The 13,797-nt window shown below is 34.8% G+C and overlaps 2 protein-coding genes across 5 annotated transcripts; one reads left to right on the top strand and one right to left on the bottom strand.

The window, feature by feature from the left end:
• The first annotated feature begins 1,858 nt into the window (after window positions 1-1,858).
• Nup154 (nuclear pore complex protein Nup154) lies at window positions 1,859-10,124 on the top strand. 4 transcript variants are annotated; one of them, XM_077435120.1, is made up of 23 exons: window positions 1,859-1,961; window positions 2,435-2,500; window positions 2,572-2,735; window positions 2,810-2,969; window positions 3,056-3,289; window positions 5,043-5,227; window positions 5,301-5,572; window positions 5,649-5,780; window positions 5,860-5,993; window positions 6,069-6,263; window positions 6,332-6,498; window positions 6,575-6,728; window positions 6,853-7,193; window positions 7,265-7,484; window positions 7,556-7,670; window positions 7,744-7,900; window positions 7,982-8,256; window positions 8,327-8,489; window positions 8,564-8,823; window positions 8,915-9,143; window positions 9,219-9,453; window positions 9,530-9,650; window positions 9,723-10,124. In XM_077435120.1, exons 3-23 carry the CDS (start codon window positions 2,586-2,588, stop codon window positions 9,973-9,975), a joined length of 4,152 nt encoding a protein of 1,383 aa, XP_077291246.1. In that variant the 5' UTR covers window positions 1,859-1,961; window positions 2,435-2,500; window positions 2,572-2,585; the 3' UTR covers window positions 9,976-10,124. The 4 variants fall into 4 exon arrangements, with proteins under 4 accessions (XP_077291246.1, XP_077291249.1, XP_077291245.1 ...); XM_077435123.1 differs by having other exon boundaries at window positions 1,862-1,961; window positions 2,585-2,735; XM_077435119.1 differs by having other exon boundaries at window positions 1,862-2,050.
• On the bottom strand, window positions 9,646-11,846 carry LOC143914781 (lys-63-specific deubiquitinase BRCC36-like). The gene is made up of 6 exons (XM_077435124.1): window positions 11,664-11,846; window positions 11,373-11,583; window positions 11,194-11,291; window positions 10,838-10,948; window positions 10,623-10,766; window positions 9,646-10,548 (listed from the first exon to the last, which is right to left on the bottom strand). The coding sequence occupies exons 1-6, from the start codon at window positions 11,769-11,771 to the stop codon at window positions 10,423-10,425; spliced, it is 798 nt and encodes a 265-aa protein (XP_077291250.1). The 5' UTR covers window positions 11,772-11,846; the 3' UTR covers window positions 9,646-10,422.
• Window positions 11,847-13,797: the final 1,951 nt, after the last annotated feature.

The following is a 13,797-nucleotide window of genomic DNA, read 5'->3' as shown; positions in this document are numbered from 1 at the left end:
AGTCCAGTTTATATTTAGTTACCTTGAGACGGATACAAACTTCTGAATTTTTAATAGTTAATTTGAAAATATTTGCTCACATTTGTAGAACTGAACGCGGATAAAATGGCAAATCCTATTTTATTCAAATATGAAATCTCCTTAGAAAATGATGTCCAACATATTGATATCATGAGAAGATGATTATCTTTCGTTTCTTTCTAAATTTTCCTCGACATCTTGAATTTAGCAGTCCGCAATGTTGAAATTTTAAAATCAATCATTTCTAAACTTTCAATTTCAAGATATTCAAGTGGGTCACATGAAATTGTTAAATAGGTCACTTGGTGACCTGCGGGTCGTAGGTTGCTTATGGTTCGGTGATTATTCCGCACAAAGCGATATTACACACGTCACTAAAATCTCGTTCATGGAACATCCGTAATCTATAAGATATATAGCGTGAAGATGTATTGAAATGCAGTAGCGTCTCTTAGCCCGTGCAGGGAGTGCGGTCTGCACCGAGTGACACCAAATTGAAAAACGCTAATTCGATATATTCGTTGTATTACGGTCCTCAAGCGGCTACACGCTTCATTGCAATTTCTGTATATATACAGCTTTCTGTATACCACGAAATTCATCTGGTGCAGCTATATATATATCATCAAATATGAGCCATAATTGGCTTTTGTTCAAATTCCTGAGAAATCAGTGTATGTAACTAAAGGTAAAAAGGTTAAATGATTCAGTCAGACGGAGACGCAATCTAGAAACAACGTGTGAGCTTAGATTATTTTTTGGCGCTTCTTCTCTCTCGTAAGTCATAACAATTAACAAATATTTATCGTATATAACAATTGTCTAATTCGTGCGCGCGCGCGCGCGTTTGAATGTTATTAACATGCTCTGTCTCTCTTTCTACCCTTGGAATCGTATATCGTGGAAAGAGACAGAGCATGGTGAGTGTTTACGAAGTACTCACTCACCATGCTCCGTCTCTGTTTCTCGCCTTCGAATCGTATATCGTGAAAAGAGATGCGGCATAGCACTTTGCACAAAGTGGTCGACAAAAACAATAGATTTTTTTTTTCAAAAAAATTTATTAAATTTTAAGTTATTAATTCCATTGATCCGAATTGCGATATTTTACCGAGTGCACAATTATGTGCACACTGGCAACTATTAATTAATAAAAAAATATTTTTTAAGTGACTGCCACGCACCAGGTGACCACCCCTAACGACGCCACTGGAAATGTACATACATTTTATACAAAACTGAATACAGCAATCCCCACAGGTTGAGAAATACTAATCTGATAAATCATACGATTTAAGATAGCTATATACATAAAATTTCACATGTTCCAATTTTAATTGAAAGGAAGGTTTAGGAGTAATGTTTAATTTACAAAACCTATTTTTTTACCGTTACTTTGCGTAAACTATGTGGACTCATAGGTTGCGTTCACACCAACGATATTACTTGCAATATTTTCCATAGCCAGTTCCTAAATAGCAACCACAGGTTGCAATATGGGAACTGGATATGGAAAATATTGCAAGTAATATCGTTGGTGTGGACGGCCCCATAGAGAACTTTTGTAAGTTCGAACTGTCCATAATGAGCTAATATTTTTCGCATATATACCTCCGTTGGTAATCTGGGTAATTGGATTATTAGTCACATTGCGGTGGTCACTTTTTGCCATGAAAATTGCGAATACGCAATATTTGGCACTCAAGCTCTCGTTAGTATGATAGTTATCGTTAGTATGATAGAGACTTTATAGAGATTTTAGTGACTTTTAGACGAGCGCTTTGTAACCAATAATCACCGAACCGGTAATCTGTGCGCTATGCACTTGAATGCTATGGCCGAATATAAATGAACTGGGGCCGGTTTGGTGTGTCGGTTGGCGCGGTCGCCGGCGTATATACGTCATAACCTTAAATAAATCCTCAACTGGAGTCTTTCAGGCGAGCATTTTCGTTCAGAGCCGCGCACTGCGTCTCATTTTAATGTTATTTGACTCCATCGGAGCGATTATATCACCAGTTTGCTAAAAGTTCGTATTTGTATTGTGACATCTATCAATCAACAATATCACACTACAGTCGTATAGTGACATTTAAATGTTTACATTATGTATTCAAATCGCACTACTAAGATTATTGTGAGGTCAATATTAAATGTAACACGGTTTAATAACTCATTAGTAAGCTTTCGTTGAAAAAACTATCACACTTCAGATGAAATTTAAACATAACCTCTGAAATTTCCCCCGAAATACGCATCGAGTTTGATGTATGCTTTTGAAATTTGTCAATTCGGCCAATTTTCTGTTGATTAAAAATGACGTTTTAAAATAAAAAAAATGAATATTAAATATTAGTAATAAATAAATAAAAAAAGGAAACTTCAAATGATTCTATAATATCTCAATTTTTAGGTCAAAAATTGAACTAGGATGTATTAAGCAATTGCTATAAATTGCCTGGTTTCAAAGAATTTTATGGTAATTGTTTTTTTTTGTTTACTATATAATCCCTCTATTTTTTTTATTTGTGTAAAAAAATAATATTCCAGATTTGTTCGACAGAATGCCAGTGACATTCCAACCTAATATATCAGGAATAGATAGAACAGGAAACATGGATAATCCTAATTTGCAAATGGAACTGCTGGAATTAGCCGGTCGCTCATTGGATATGAGAATCGTATCAGATGCTTCAACCTCTTCGTTCATTGAAGTAATTACAATATTCTAAACCATGCTTGTAATTTATTTCTTTCTTTATTGTAATAACAACTTTTTTCTCTATAGACAACGGGTGTCGCGGCTCAAAATGGACCAACTGTCAGTGGATTGAATGACTTTGACTATCAAAGTCTCGCTGGCTTAATGATGGGTCATCAAAATCTTTCACAATTGAAAACCATTGGAAAGATTCCTCTCCCACCCGAAGTTATGGAACATTTCGGACGTATCCTTTACACTCAAATTTGATTATTTCTATACTTATAAGGTGTATTTGAATAGTGATGTAATATTTCCTTAATTCGATGATAGATATGCAATGCCATTGCATGATGGGACTTTTTCCAGAAATAAATCGCGCATGGTTAACTATTGACAGCGACATATATGTGTGGGCGTATGAACATGGAACCGACGTAGCTTATTTTGATGGCATCGGTGAAACCATTGTTAGCGTTGGTCTGATCAAACCGAAATCCGGAGTATTCCAAAACTTTGTCAAATATTTGCTCATATTAACCACGACTGTTGAAATAGTCGTATTGGGTAAACTTCTATGATAAAATTAGTATAGTAAAAGTCATTTATGCAGGTTGGCCGTAGTAGTATGAGTGAACGTCTGTGTGTTGCACTAGCTAATAGTTCTATCCTTAACCCATTTGAATCCAGAGCTCGCGTGAAAACACATGTCCCATGTGCCCAGGACTATTTTTTCGTTTATTTTCCAAAATCTTTGAGTTATTTCATGGGAAATATTTTTTATAGGATAGGGATGGATAGTTAATTGATTTTTCAACATTTTTAATTTTTTTCAAGGTGGTGTCGTGAATGACCTTTGGGGCTAATGAAACATGTTTTTTAAAATAAAACAAAAATCACAATGGAGTCACATAATCAGTTATAATACTTTCTCACTGGTTATTTGTAATTTTATTGTTAAGAAATTTATAAAATTAATTTTAAAAATAACAAACACGCATCTCTTCGATAAAATGATATTTTCAAATCGCATAACATAACACACGTAGGTACATATATTGTGACATATACACATCGTCAACAAAAAAAAGGGTGCACCCTTTTAAAAGAAGAAATGTCATAAACGAGATTTTGGGTTCAAAAGTCGTAAAAACAAAATACATGAAGACAAAATAATTAATTATTATGATACGGTACAAAACATTTGTCATGCAATGGAATTTCACAGTTATCACTAGCGGAAAACGTTTTATTTTTACAGTGTCCACAATTTCTCCTTTTCTGTTTGACCAATATCAAATGTCTTCCAACTCCCTTTTGATTTTGATTAACTTTGCCGGGTCTGAATGGGACCAATTGTTTTCGTTTTTGACCACAACACTTGCACAACGTCTCTGTTACCTGTCTGATAAATCCTAATTTATCAAATTTACAACCAAAACTTTTGCTTAGAATCCAAGCGTTATTCACAGCTACATCGATGTTCCAAAACAGAATAGGCATGTACCATTTTTTCTCTCTAATACTTATATTATAGTTAGAAATATGGTTATCCATTTGATCAACCCCAACCATATATTTATTATACATATTTATACTAAATGGTTGATTGATTTCCACCCTACTTTTTTCTTTAACCGAATATCAGTTTCCAGGGGTGGTAATATGTATGTATGTGGAATCCGGAAGTTGAGACGTCCCAATTATCAATTTCTTCCCGTATCTCTGCAGTAGTAAAATTGCATTCTCTGGAAAAAAATATGTGTCATTATCCCAAGGAGTCATATACGACTCCGTCGACTTTTGATTTTTTTTTTCAGGAATATGAGATATATAAACGCAATTTCTCTTATGCATATTATACAATAAGTCCTACTGTATTAGAAACATAAAGATAAATAAAAAATATGTAAAAATAAAAAACTTACGTATGTTTTCTCTTCGACATATCTGCAAGTCGAAAAGCGCTCGATGTTATTCCCTCAAAACTCCAAAAGGAACTGATTTAATTTCGTGTGACTTTCTTAAAATTCATCACCAACATCTAACCAAGCGTAACGAAAGGTTTTACGGCCGGCCTGAGTGATCCCTTTATTTTACGACGCAAAATTGTAAAATGCCGTGAATGACCGCGCTGGCATACATCGTGTAAGTTCATAACTGACCGCGTGGGTTCAAATGGGTTAACATGTCAATATCTTTGTTTTCATCACCAACCGTGACTCATTACTATGATTCTTCTATATAAATGACTGCTACTTTACATATGTTGATAAATTCAGCATATTCATATGATAATTGTGGATATTTAATATTTCAGGTGTGACATTTTCTAGTAGCACTACAAATGGTCCTTTAGGTACATTGGAAGAGATGCATTTGGTGCCTGAACCTGTTTTTGTACTGCCGACTGATGGTGTTTCTATGAATGTTATTCAATCAACTAGTTTAGGTCGTATTTTCATGGGTGGAAAAGACGGTTGTCTTTATGAAATAACTTACCAAGTTTGTTCCTTTTAACGTGAATTTTATCTATTTTTAATTAAGTTCGTTTTTATATTGACTCTTTTTTTTCCAGGCCCAATTAGGATGGTTCGGTAAACATTGTAAAAAAGTCAACCATTCAACAGGTTCACTTTCATTTTTAGTTCCCTCATTTTTAAACGCAGCTTTGTATGAAGATGATCCAATTAGCAGAATAGAGGTGGACAATTCTCGCAATATTTTATTCACTTTGAGTGAAAAAGGTAATATTGAATTGTTTGATTTGGGGATCAAAGGAGACTCGATTAAAAAGATTGTCAAACTTTCTCAATCAAAGATCGTGAGTGCCGCTACAGATATCGTCAAGTTAGTCTTCACTCACCGATACGTACTTTCACATTTGTTTGGAGTCGAATTTAATTAATAATTGTATTAATTTTAGAACTTTAGAAAGTGCCAACTTTAGACCAATAATAGCAATATCTGCTATTGAAGAAACGGAATCCCATTACTTAAATCTTGTGGCGATTACCCAAAGTGGAGTTCGATTGTATTTTTCAGCGGGATGTGTGTTGTAAGTTGTCACTAATAAAATGATGGAATTTTGTGAATTTATAAGAGCTATTTGATTTTAAACTAAATATTATTTGTAGCATGTCTAATACTGGTCCGACTTCCCAACGACCCTGGTGTCTAACATTGCTTCATGTCCGTCTCCCACCAGGATTTGCCGCTAATGCTCCAACAATGAGACCTAAACAAGTACACACAGCTACGTACAGTAATGGTATGTTTTAAAGTTTCATGAATTCATTCACATAATACATATGTATATGTTTCATTACCTATATTCCCATTTTAGGCACAGCATTGATGATTTCATCACCGACTGCCGATAGTGAATTATTGTGGTGCTTAAGTGGCGGTGCAGTGAGCGCTGGTCCAGGAAATTCTCCCCGTGAAGCTGCAGCCGTTTTATCTCTAGACGGACCTGCGTGGGCTTTGCGTAGAGCAGCTCCCCCGCCGACAAATCTATCACAAGCTTTACAACACACTTGTAAGTAATAAAATACTGTTATCGTATTCTTATGTATTACGTTGTATTACAACGCGTGCTTATTTTAGGTGAACCATCAGTTATTTCACAACATATGTCTGGTCCTATAAAATGGGTAGTCTTGACCGGAACGGGTGCTCATATTATTCAACAATTGCAACCGGTGGATTTATTAAGGCAATTGCTCGTAGATGGACAAGGACCCGATTGCACCCAAGTGAAAGCCTTTTTCCAGGTATTCAACCGAAACATTGCAATTATTGTAATTAAAAATTTGAATTAACAATATTTTCAACTTTATTATCTTACAGATGCAACGTGACGATCAAGCATGTGCATCTTGTTTAGTGCTAGCGTGCAGTTCAAGAAACACGCACGATCAAATTGCCGAATGGGCCACCAGAGCTTACTTTTTGTATGGCGGGCAGCCGATTTTAATACAAGCACCCAGCGTCAATTATCCGAGTAATAACGATTTTCGTAACTTATTTAATGAACTGTATCCAAATTGCTTTAATGAGACTATATCATTTTATCCGAAACTAATTCAGTTTAAAGATCTAAACATCCATTGTGTTAAAAATTACAGGCTCTCCACATTTTTCGCCGAGACAAGTTTCCACCCCAATGGTTGGTCGAAGTGCTGCTAATGTTCACCAGTCGTTGCAAGCCGCTCTTCAATCTCCCGGTCAAGATATGGTACCACTGGGACAATCGCCTTCAGCTTTTAATCAATCGGTCATACTAAACCAAGCTCCGATGAACCAACCCAATGTCTTCCAACCGATGGGTGTTCAAGAAAATATGAACTTTCCTACAATGCAGTTTAGTCCGAAACACGAAGGACTTTATATCTATGTGGGTCGTATTTTGCGTCCTGTATGGCAAATGAAATGCGTCACCAAATCTACCGTTGACAACAAAGACTTTGTGAGTTTTAATATTTATATACAAGTCATTTATTTCTGTGTTCGTATTCCTAATGAAATTTGCAATTATAGTTATCAAGCACAATAACGAGCAGTGATTGTTTGTTAGTATTACAACATTTGTATGGTGTGAGAGCATTTTTAGAAAGAAACTCGGTTGGATCCTCGAATACAATGCTCGCTAAAATATCTTCAATGGTATCGTTGCACGATTCAAATCTCAACAATACTAGACAAGAAGATGTGTTCGTGAAGGAAAAAAAATCATTAGATGCCCTCAGAATATTTATTAGTGAGTCGGAATTTATATTTTCTTGTTATTATTTTGGTTATGATTTTCACACGTTCGTTTTTTTTTTTCAGATTGTTCCTGTGAAATGTTAAGTCTCTGGAAGATTTTGTGTGAACATCAGTTTCATGTTATAGCTGCATGTCTACCGCCTGAACAACAAGCGGCTCTTTTAGCTGCTAGTTTTAGGTATGAATTAATGATGATAAAATACAGTGAATCTATTTGCTGGATGAATTTTTATTTTCTTTTTATTTTAAAGAGAATTGCTTCTCGGTGGTCAAGAGGTGGCTGAACTATTAATTTTAAGTTTGATAAATCAATATTTGTCAGATAATGCATCTGTCGACAGTATTAGTAGTGAGTTGAGGGAAGTTTGCCCTTCACTATACAGAACAGAAGATGCAGCTTGTTCAAAAGTATGCTGGAATGTCACATTAAAATGAGTTTTTAGTATTATTTAATATGAATTAAATCTCAATTTGTATGTTAAATTTTAGGCAAATGAAATTCTCCTGTTCGCCAAACAACAAACTAACCTCGCTGAAAAAGAAGAGATGTTAGGCAATGCTCTTAAATTGTGCAAAGATGTAGCTCCTCATGTCAACCTCCCTGTCGTGTGTGCGAAATTCAGCCAAGCTGGGTTTTACAAAGGAGTCGTTGATCTCTGTGTTGTCTGTGCGGATAAAATTGATCCTACAAAATCTGGACTGTATTTTTATAGAAACAATCAACCGAATCACGATCAAGAAGGCTACTACGCATTCCGTAAACGGTATGGCACATAAAAATGTATCAACAGCTCATATTACAGCTTTATTCTGATGGAATCATATTTCTTGTAGAATGGAAATATACCGGGAAGTTAAAACTGTACTAGAACAATTATTCGAGCAGAGTGCAGGTGGAACTCAACCTGAAGTAGCGGGTGTAGCAACATCGCCAAACAAATCACCGAATACTACCTCAGATGTACCGAATCTTTCCCCCGCTGATGCGAATCACCAAGTAAGTTTTTCAAATACAGAAACAATCCAGTTTGTGGTCGTCAATAAAATTGTTCTCTTTGTAAAATGTTTCAGGCAAGGAAACTAGTTATCGAATGCATGGCTTATTCTGATGAATTGCTACATGTGGCCGTTTACGAATGGATGCTTGTGAAACAACTATACGGTGAACTTATAGCTTTGTCGGAACCTTCACTCGAAGCTTTCCTTCTGAAAACATCACAGACTCATCCAGATGCTATCAACGTTTATGACCTATTGTGGAAATATTACGAGAAGTGTGGCAATCATGCTGCTGCAGCGAGGGTGTTGGATGGCTTAGCTAGTAAACCTAGGTACATTATACATATGTACATTCTTATATATAGGAACATTTTAAATATGAGTATTCATATCACTAATGAAAAATTATATTTCATATTTTAGTGGTGGTATGAAATTAACCCAGCGCGTTAACTGGCTCTCACGTGCCGTTGTCTGTCTACGAGGAGGTGCTGGCGCGTCTCCGGTGACTGGTAGATTTTTGCGAGAGCTAGAAGATAAAGCTGAAGTTGCACGTTTACAGAAATTGGTACTTTTTGCTGTTCATCGCTTGGATAAAGTTCCTGCAATGGCCCTACAGCGGCTTGAAACGCAACTATTGGATATAACTCAGGTTTTTAAACGTCTCTTAGTAAAAGTATGATTTGAAATATAATCGGGTTTTAATAACTCTTCTGTATATTTATAGTTATATGAAGAATATGCAGATCAGTACAATTTATGGGAGTGCAAGCTGGCTATAGTACACTGTTCCGGACACAATGATCCGTTGCTTGTTGAAAGCATTTGGACGAATGTAATTCATCAGGAATTAGATAATATGAGAAACGTGACATCGAGTGAAGATAAAATGAACCGTTTACTGGGGAAGGTGTCCGCTCTTGGGAAAGAGTATGTCAGTTCTGGACACTGCTTTCCTCTGTGTACGTAATTGATTAAATTGTATTTTTAATGAAATGTGTACTTTTTTGTAATGTCATGATTAATTATGATTTTCAGCATTTATTTTGAAGCAACTGGAGCTGCAGAGTTGTAAATTAAATGGTGATATAGGAGGCGTTTCAAAAATGTTATTGGATATTAACGTGCCTTTAGAACAATTGATTGATATTTACACTAGGTATTTTTGTTTTATTTGTCAATTTGTTTAGTAATAGTAAAACTTATTTTACAATGATTTCACTATTTTCAGGTTAATCGGTTTAAATGAACGTATTTGGCTATCGGAAGGAAATGAACTCCATTTGATAGAAGTTGCTGTAGTTTTGATGGATAGTGTTGTAAACAATTCTGTTCCAATTAGCGCCAGTCTTCGACGAAGAGTTTTGATCAAATGTCAAGACTTAGTTTCGAGTTCACTTAATGCTTTGTATACGAAACCAGATACTGAACAATTGATTAGGGTTTTGAAAGGAATGCAGACAAGACTGGATAGGTGGGAATAATACTTTTAATTGATTTTCACATGATTTTTTTAAACAATGGTAATTGATCTAATTTTTCCATATTAAAATACATAACTTATTATTTTTCTATTAATCTATTTTGTATCTGAATTTTGATGCATCTGTTAAATATACCAGTACAAATATTCTTTGTGTATATTATTGCTCTTAATCTACATTTACAGATTAAAAAAAATAACTAGTATATTATAGTTCTGCATAATATTTACAAACCAAAAATTTAATCTATTATGAATATATTTCATGTTTATAATGTTAATTGGAAATTAAGTAGTTAAAATACAACACATATCATGTGTACGTATATATTTTGGTTAATAGTAATATAAAAATAATATATACTTACTTCTTTTTAATAGTACATATCACATGGCTTATGAACCAAATGTCAAAAATAATAAATGGAATAAGTTACAAAATGCGAGACTATAATAATAGTCCACATTCTTCGAGTTTTCCCATAAGGAATTTATGATAATTTCGTAACATTTGTAGACGTGTTTTACTATACTGATTTCTTTCGGCTAACACTTCCATCATCGGTCTAGTCATCTATGATTAAATGTCATAAAGATTATTGATACATTCATACTATTAGTTTTATCTTGTATTTTAATAATATTTACCTTTTCGGCAATATGTCCCAAAGCAATAGTTCGAACGGCTTCGTTGTGTTGTTCAGTCAGAAAGTCTCCCTCTATCCCACCCGTTTCTTTGGAAAACGTTTCATTCTCCTCTTCATCGAAAATTTTCGGGAGTTGAATTAGCGTCTATTGAAATGAAATACGTAAATAAGTATCAACAATGAATTGATTCATTACTATCTGCAGAAAATTAATACCTCGAAACATGTAGATAAAAGTGCATTTTGTGGCTGTACAATAACCAATGGAATTTCTATTCTCGATCTTGAAGATGACGTTTCCACTGATTGGAAACAAGTTACTTGAACCTAAAACAATTGAAACACTAGAAATAAGATAGGATAAGGGATTTTGTATGTAAGAGTTGTGATATAAATATCAAAAATGTCGAAATTCAGAAGTAGCTTTTACAAGATGTATGAAAAAATAAACATAGTCACTTGAAAAATATGTCAATTTTATATTAAAACCTATATAGGTACATATGTATGCAAAATGTATTATTTGAACGTACTCTTACAAATTTGAACTACATATATTATATGTACATTACCTCGTGAGCTTTTGTACTTTGCTCGGTTAAAAATACAGCAAAAATTAATCCAACAAAACTAGAGTCCATTTGTTGATACATCGCTTGGGTGTCCAAATCTATATTTAAAATAAAAAAATTGAAATTTTTCCAATTGGATTAATTATTTATATACATGCAAGAACATCACTGTAACTCACCAACGTGGGAAGGCCAAACAGTAATATGTGGATGCGAATGATACCATCCCACGACTCTGAGAGGCTTTCCCGTTTTATAAGCCAAATCTTCGGCGAAAATTGTCGCCGATACGAGCTGCTCTTCAGATATTTCCACACGGTCTGGTTTCTTATCTGACCGTCTCAATATTAACGAAGCTGCTATACTGACAACTGTCGATTCATCGTCCACCTAAAAATAAGAAATTGACGCACGAAAGTTGAAGGTGGTATTTTATACATATTGAGAGTAATTAAATATGCGAAACTAACTTCTCCAATGAGTAGTCCCATGATCTCCTCTCGTTCCGTAGCCAATGCATGCTGAAGGCAAACGGTAAACACGTCGGCTGACAACTGCACCAGCTGCAGTGACTGCATCCTAAAATCCTGTTGTACAATTCTAACCTCAACTGACGAGACTCTGACACTAGTAATATCAACAATAGATTTTACCGCCATAGCCCTTTCCAAGGTTGTCGCGATACAATGATATTTTTTTCGTGTGAATTATCGATCCAATAAAATAAAGTTAAGCTCAAGACTAAATGGTAAACGGACTATTTCGCACATAACGATCGCGCACACGAAAATTATTGCCGATTATTCCGCAAAAAGCGATCTCGCGAAAGACATTAAAATCTCGATCACGGAACATTTGGCACTCGAGCTCTCGTTAGTACAATATTTCACGCGAATAGCTTTCGATTGATGGAGTTTTTGGGAGCCAGATGTTCCGTGATCGAGATTTTAGTGACTTGCGCGAGATCGATTTTTACGGAATAATCACCGAACCATTTCTATCATGCAATGACTAAATCTGTCTAATTTGGTCAACCATGTCGGGTCAGTAATTCAAATCTTTGTTTTAATTTAAGGTCTGTTCATACCTAGTCAGCACGTACCGACTTCAGCAGGTATCCGGCCGTACGAAAAGTATTCTTTGGTACATTTTGTATGGGTATATTCATACCAACCGTCACGTTTACGCCACGGCAGGCTTACAGCAGTACTCGACATTTCCTGTTCATACCTTACGGCAACATCCGTCAACGTATCGTATCCGTTTTTTTGGCCATCGTGGAAATATACACGCGAATTACGTGCCATGAGTCTGCCGCTTTGCTGTTTTAGACCAATTATCGATAGTGACAGTTGACAGCTGTTCAATCTTTCGACATGGTTTTGGCGCAAATATTTAAAAAAAAATTAATTTTTTACGGAAATATTTAAAAAAAATTTGTCCATCATCCACAAGCTCCTTCCAACAACAACGCGATTATACATAATTTTTCGTTCGATAAACGCTGAAACATTTTTGATGACTTGTATTCTGACGCGTAGCTACGAATGCACGTGTATGCATTAATATTGTAAGTACTCGACAATACAATACGACGTAAGCAATATTGCGCCGTATCGTCATGGCCTGTAATGTATAAGTAAGCTGATTTTGCCTTGCACTCGGCCAAAGTGCTGTGAACGTGACGTGACCGCGACGTGTAGGTAGATATGAATAGAAATGTAATAAAATGACATATTTGAAACGGAGTCGTGCAGTGCTGAAGTCGTGCAGTGCTGTTAAGTATGAACAGACCTTTCCTTGTTGTGATTTGACTTTTTTTATATCATTAACTAGCTGAATCCCGGCATGCGTTGCAATGCCATACTAACGCATGCAATTCTCGTTCCCGTTCCCATTTGTCGGAAAAACGCAGGCAGCGAACACATTTGAAATTATTGCGTTGCAATGACACTCATTCCCGTTTTTCTGGTTTTTTCCCGTTTTTTTTTCACAGTAATCTTCCCGGACATACACACGACAAATCATGAAAGTTTCATCGTAATCGGTTCAGTGGTTTAGCAGCCTATTCGACACACACACACACACACAGACAGACATTCATTTTTACATATGTAGATAAAAGGATAATATCAAAATGTATTATTTCTTTGTTTGTTTACTAAGCAAAAAACCTAGTATGCATTCGTAGCAGTTAATTAATTAAGATCTTCAGAACTACTTACAAATTTAATTTAGTCGATTTCGAGACAACAAGCCATTATTTATTTATTTATTTGGAAAATTTACAGTTTATTAAGTTACATAGATTGATAGTAAAAAAACATAATTATGTTAAGTAAACCATTAATAATTTTCACATATAGGTAAAAAAATAAAAGCTCAAACATTTAAAATAAGAAACAAAAATGATAATAGAGTAAGATAGTTAGAGAAAACAAAAAGAAAAAAATAGAAATAACAGTATAATAAAAATATCAAAATAATAAGAATAATAATATGATAAAAATTATGAAATAATAAAAATAATATAATATATAACAAAAAACAAAAATACAAAATAAATACATCAAAATAAAAATTCATAATCACAATCGTAAATTT

This window comes from Arctopsyche grandis, chromosome 7, assembly GCF_051622035.1.
Source record: "Arctopsyche grandis isolate Sample6627 chromosome 7, ASM5162203v2, whole genome shotgun sequence".
Taxonomy (NCBI): Eukaryota; Metazoa; Arthropoda; class Insecta; order Trichoptera; family Hydropsychidae; genus Arctopsyche; species Arctopsyche grandis.
The sequence above is the reverse complement of the archived record's forward strand: the minus strand, read 5'-3'. Positions and strand labels throughout refer to the sequence as shown.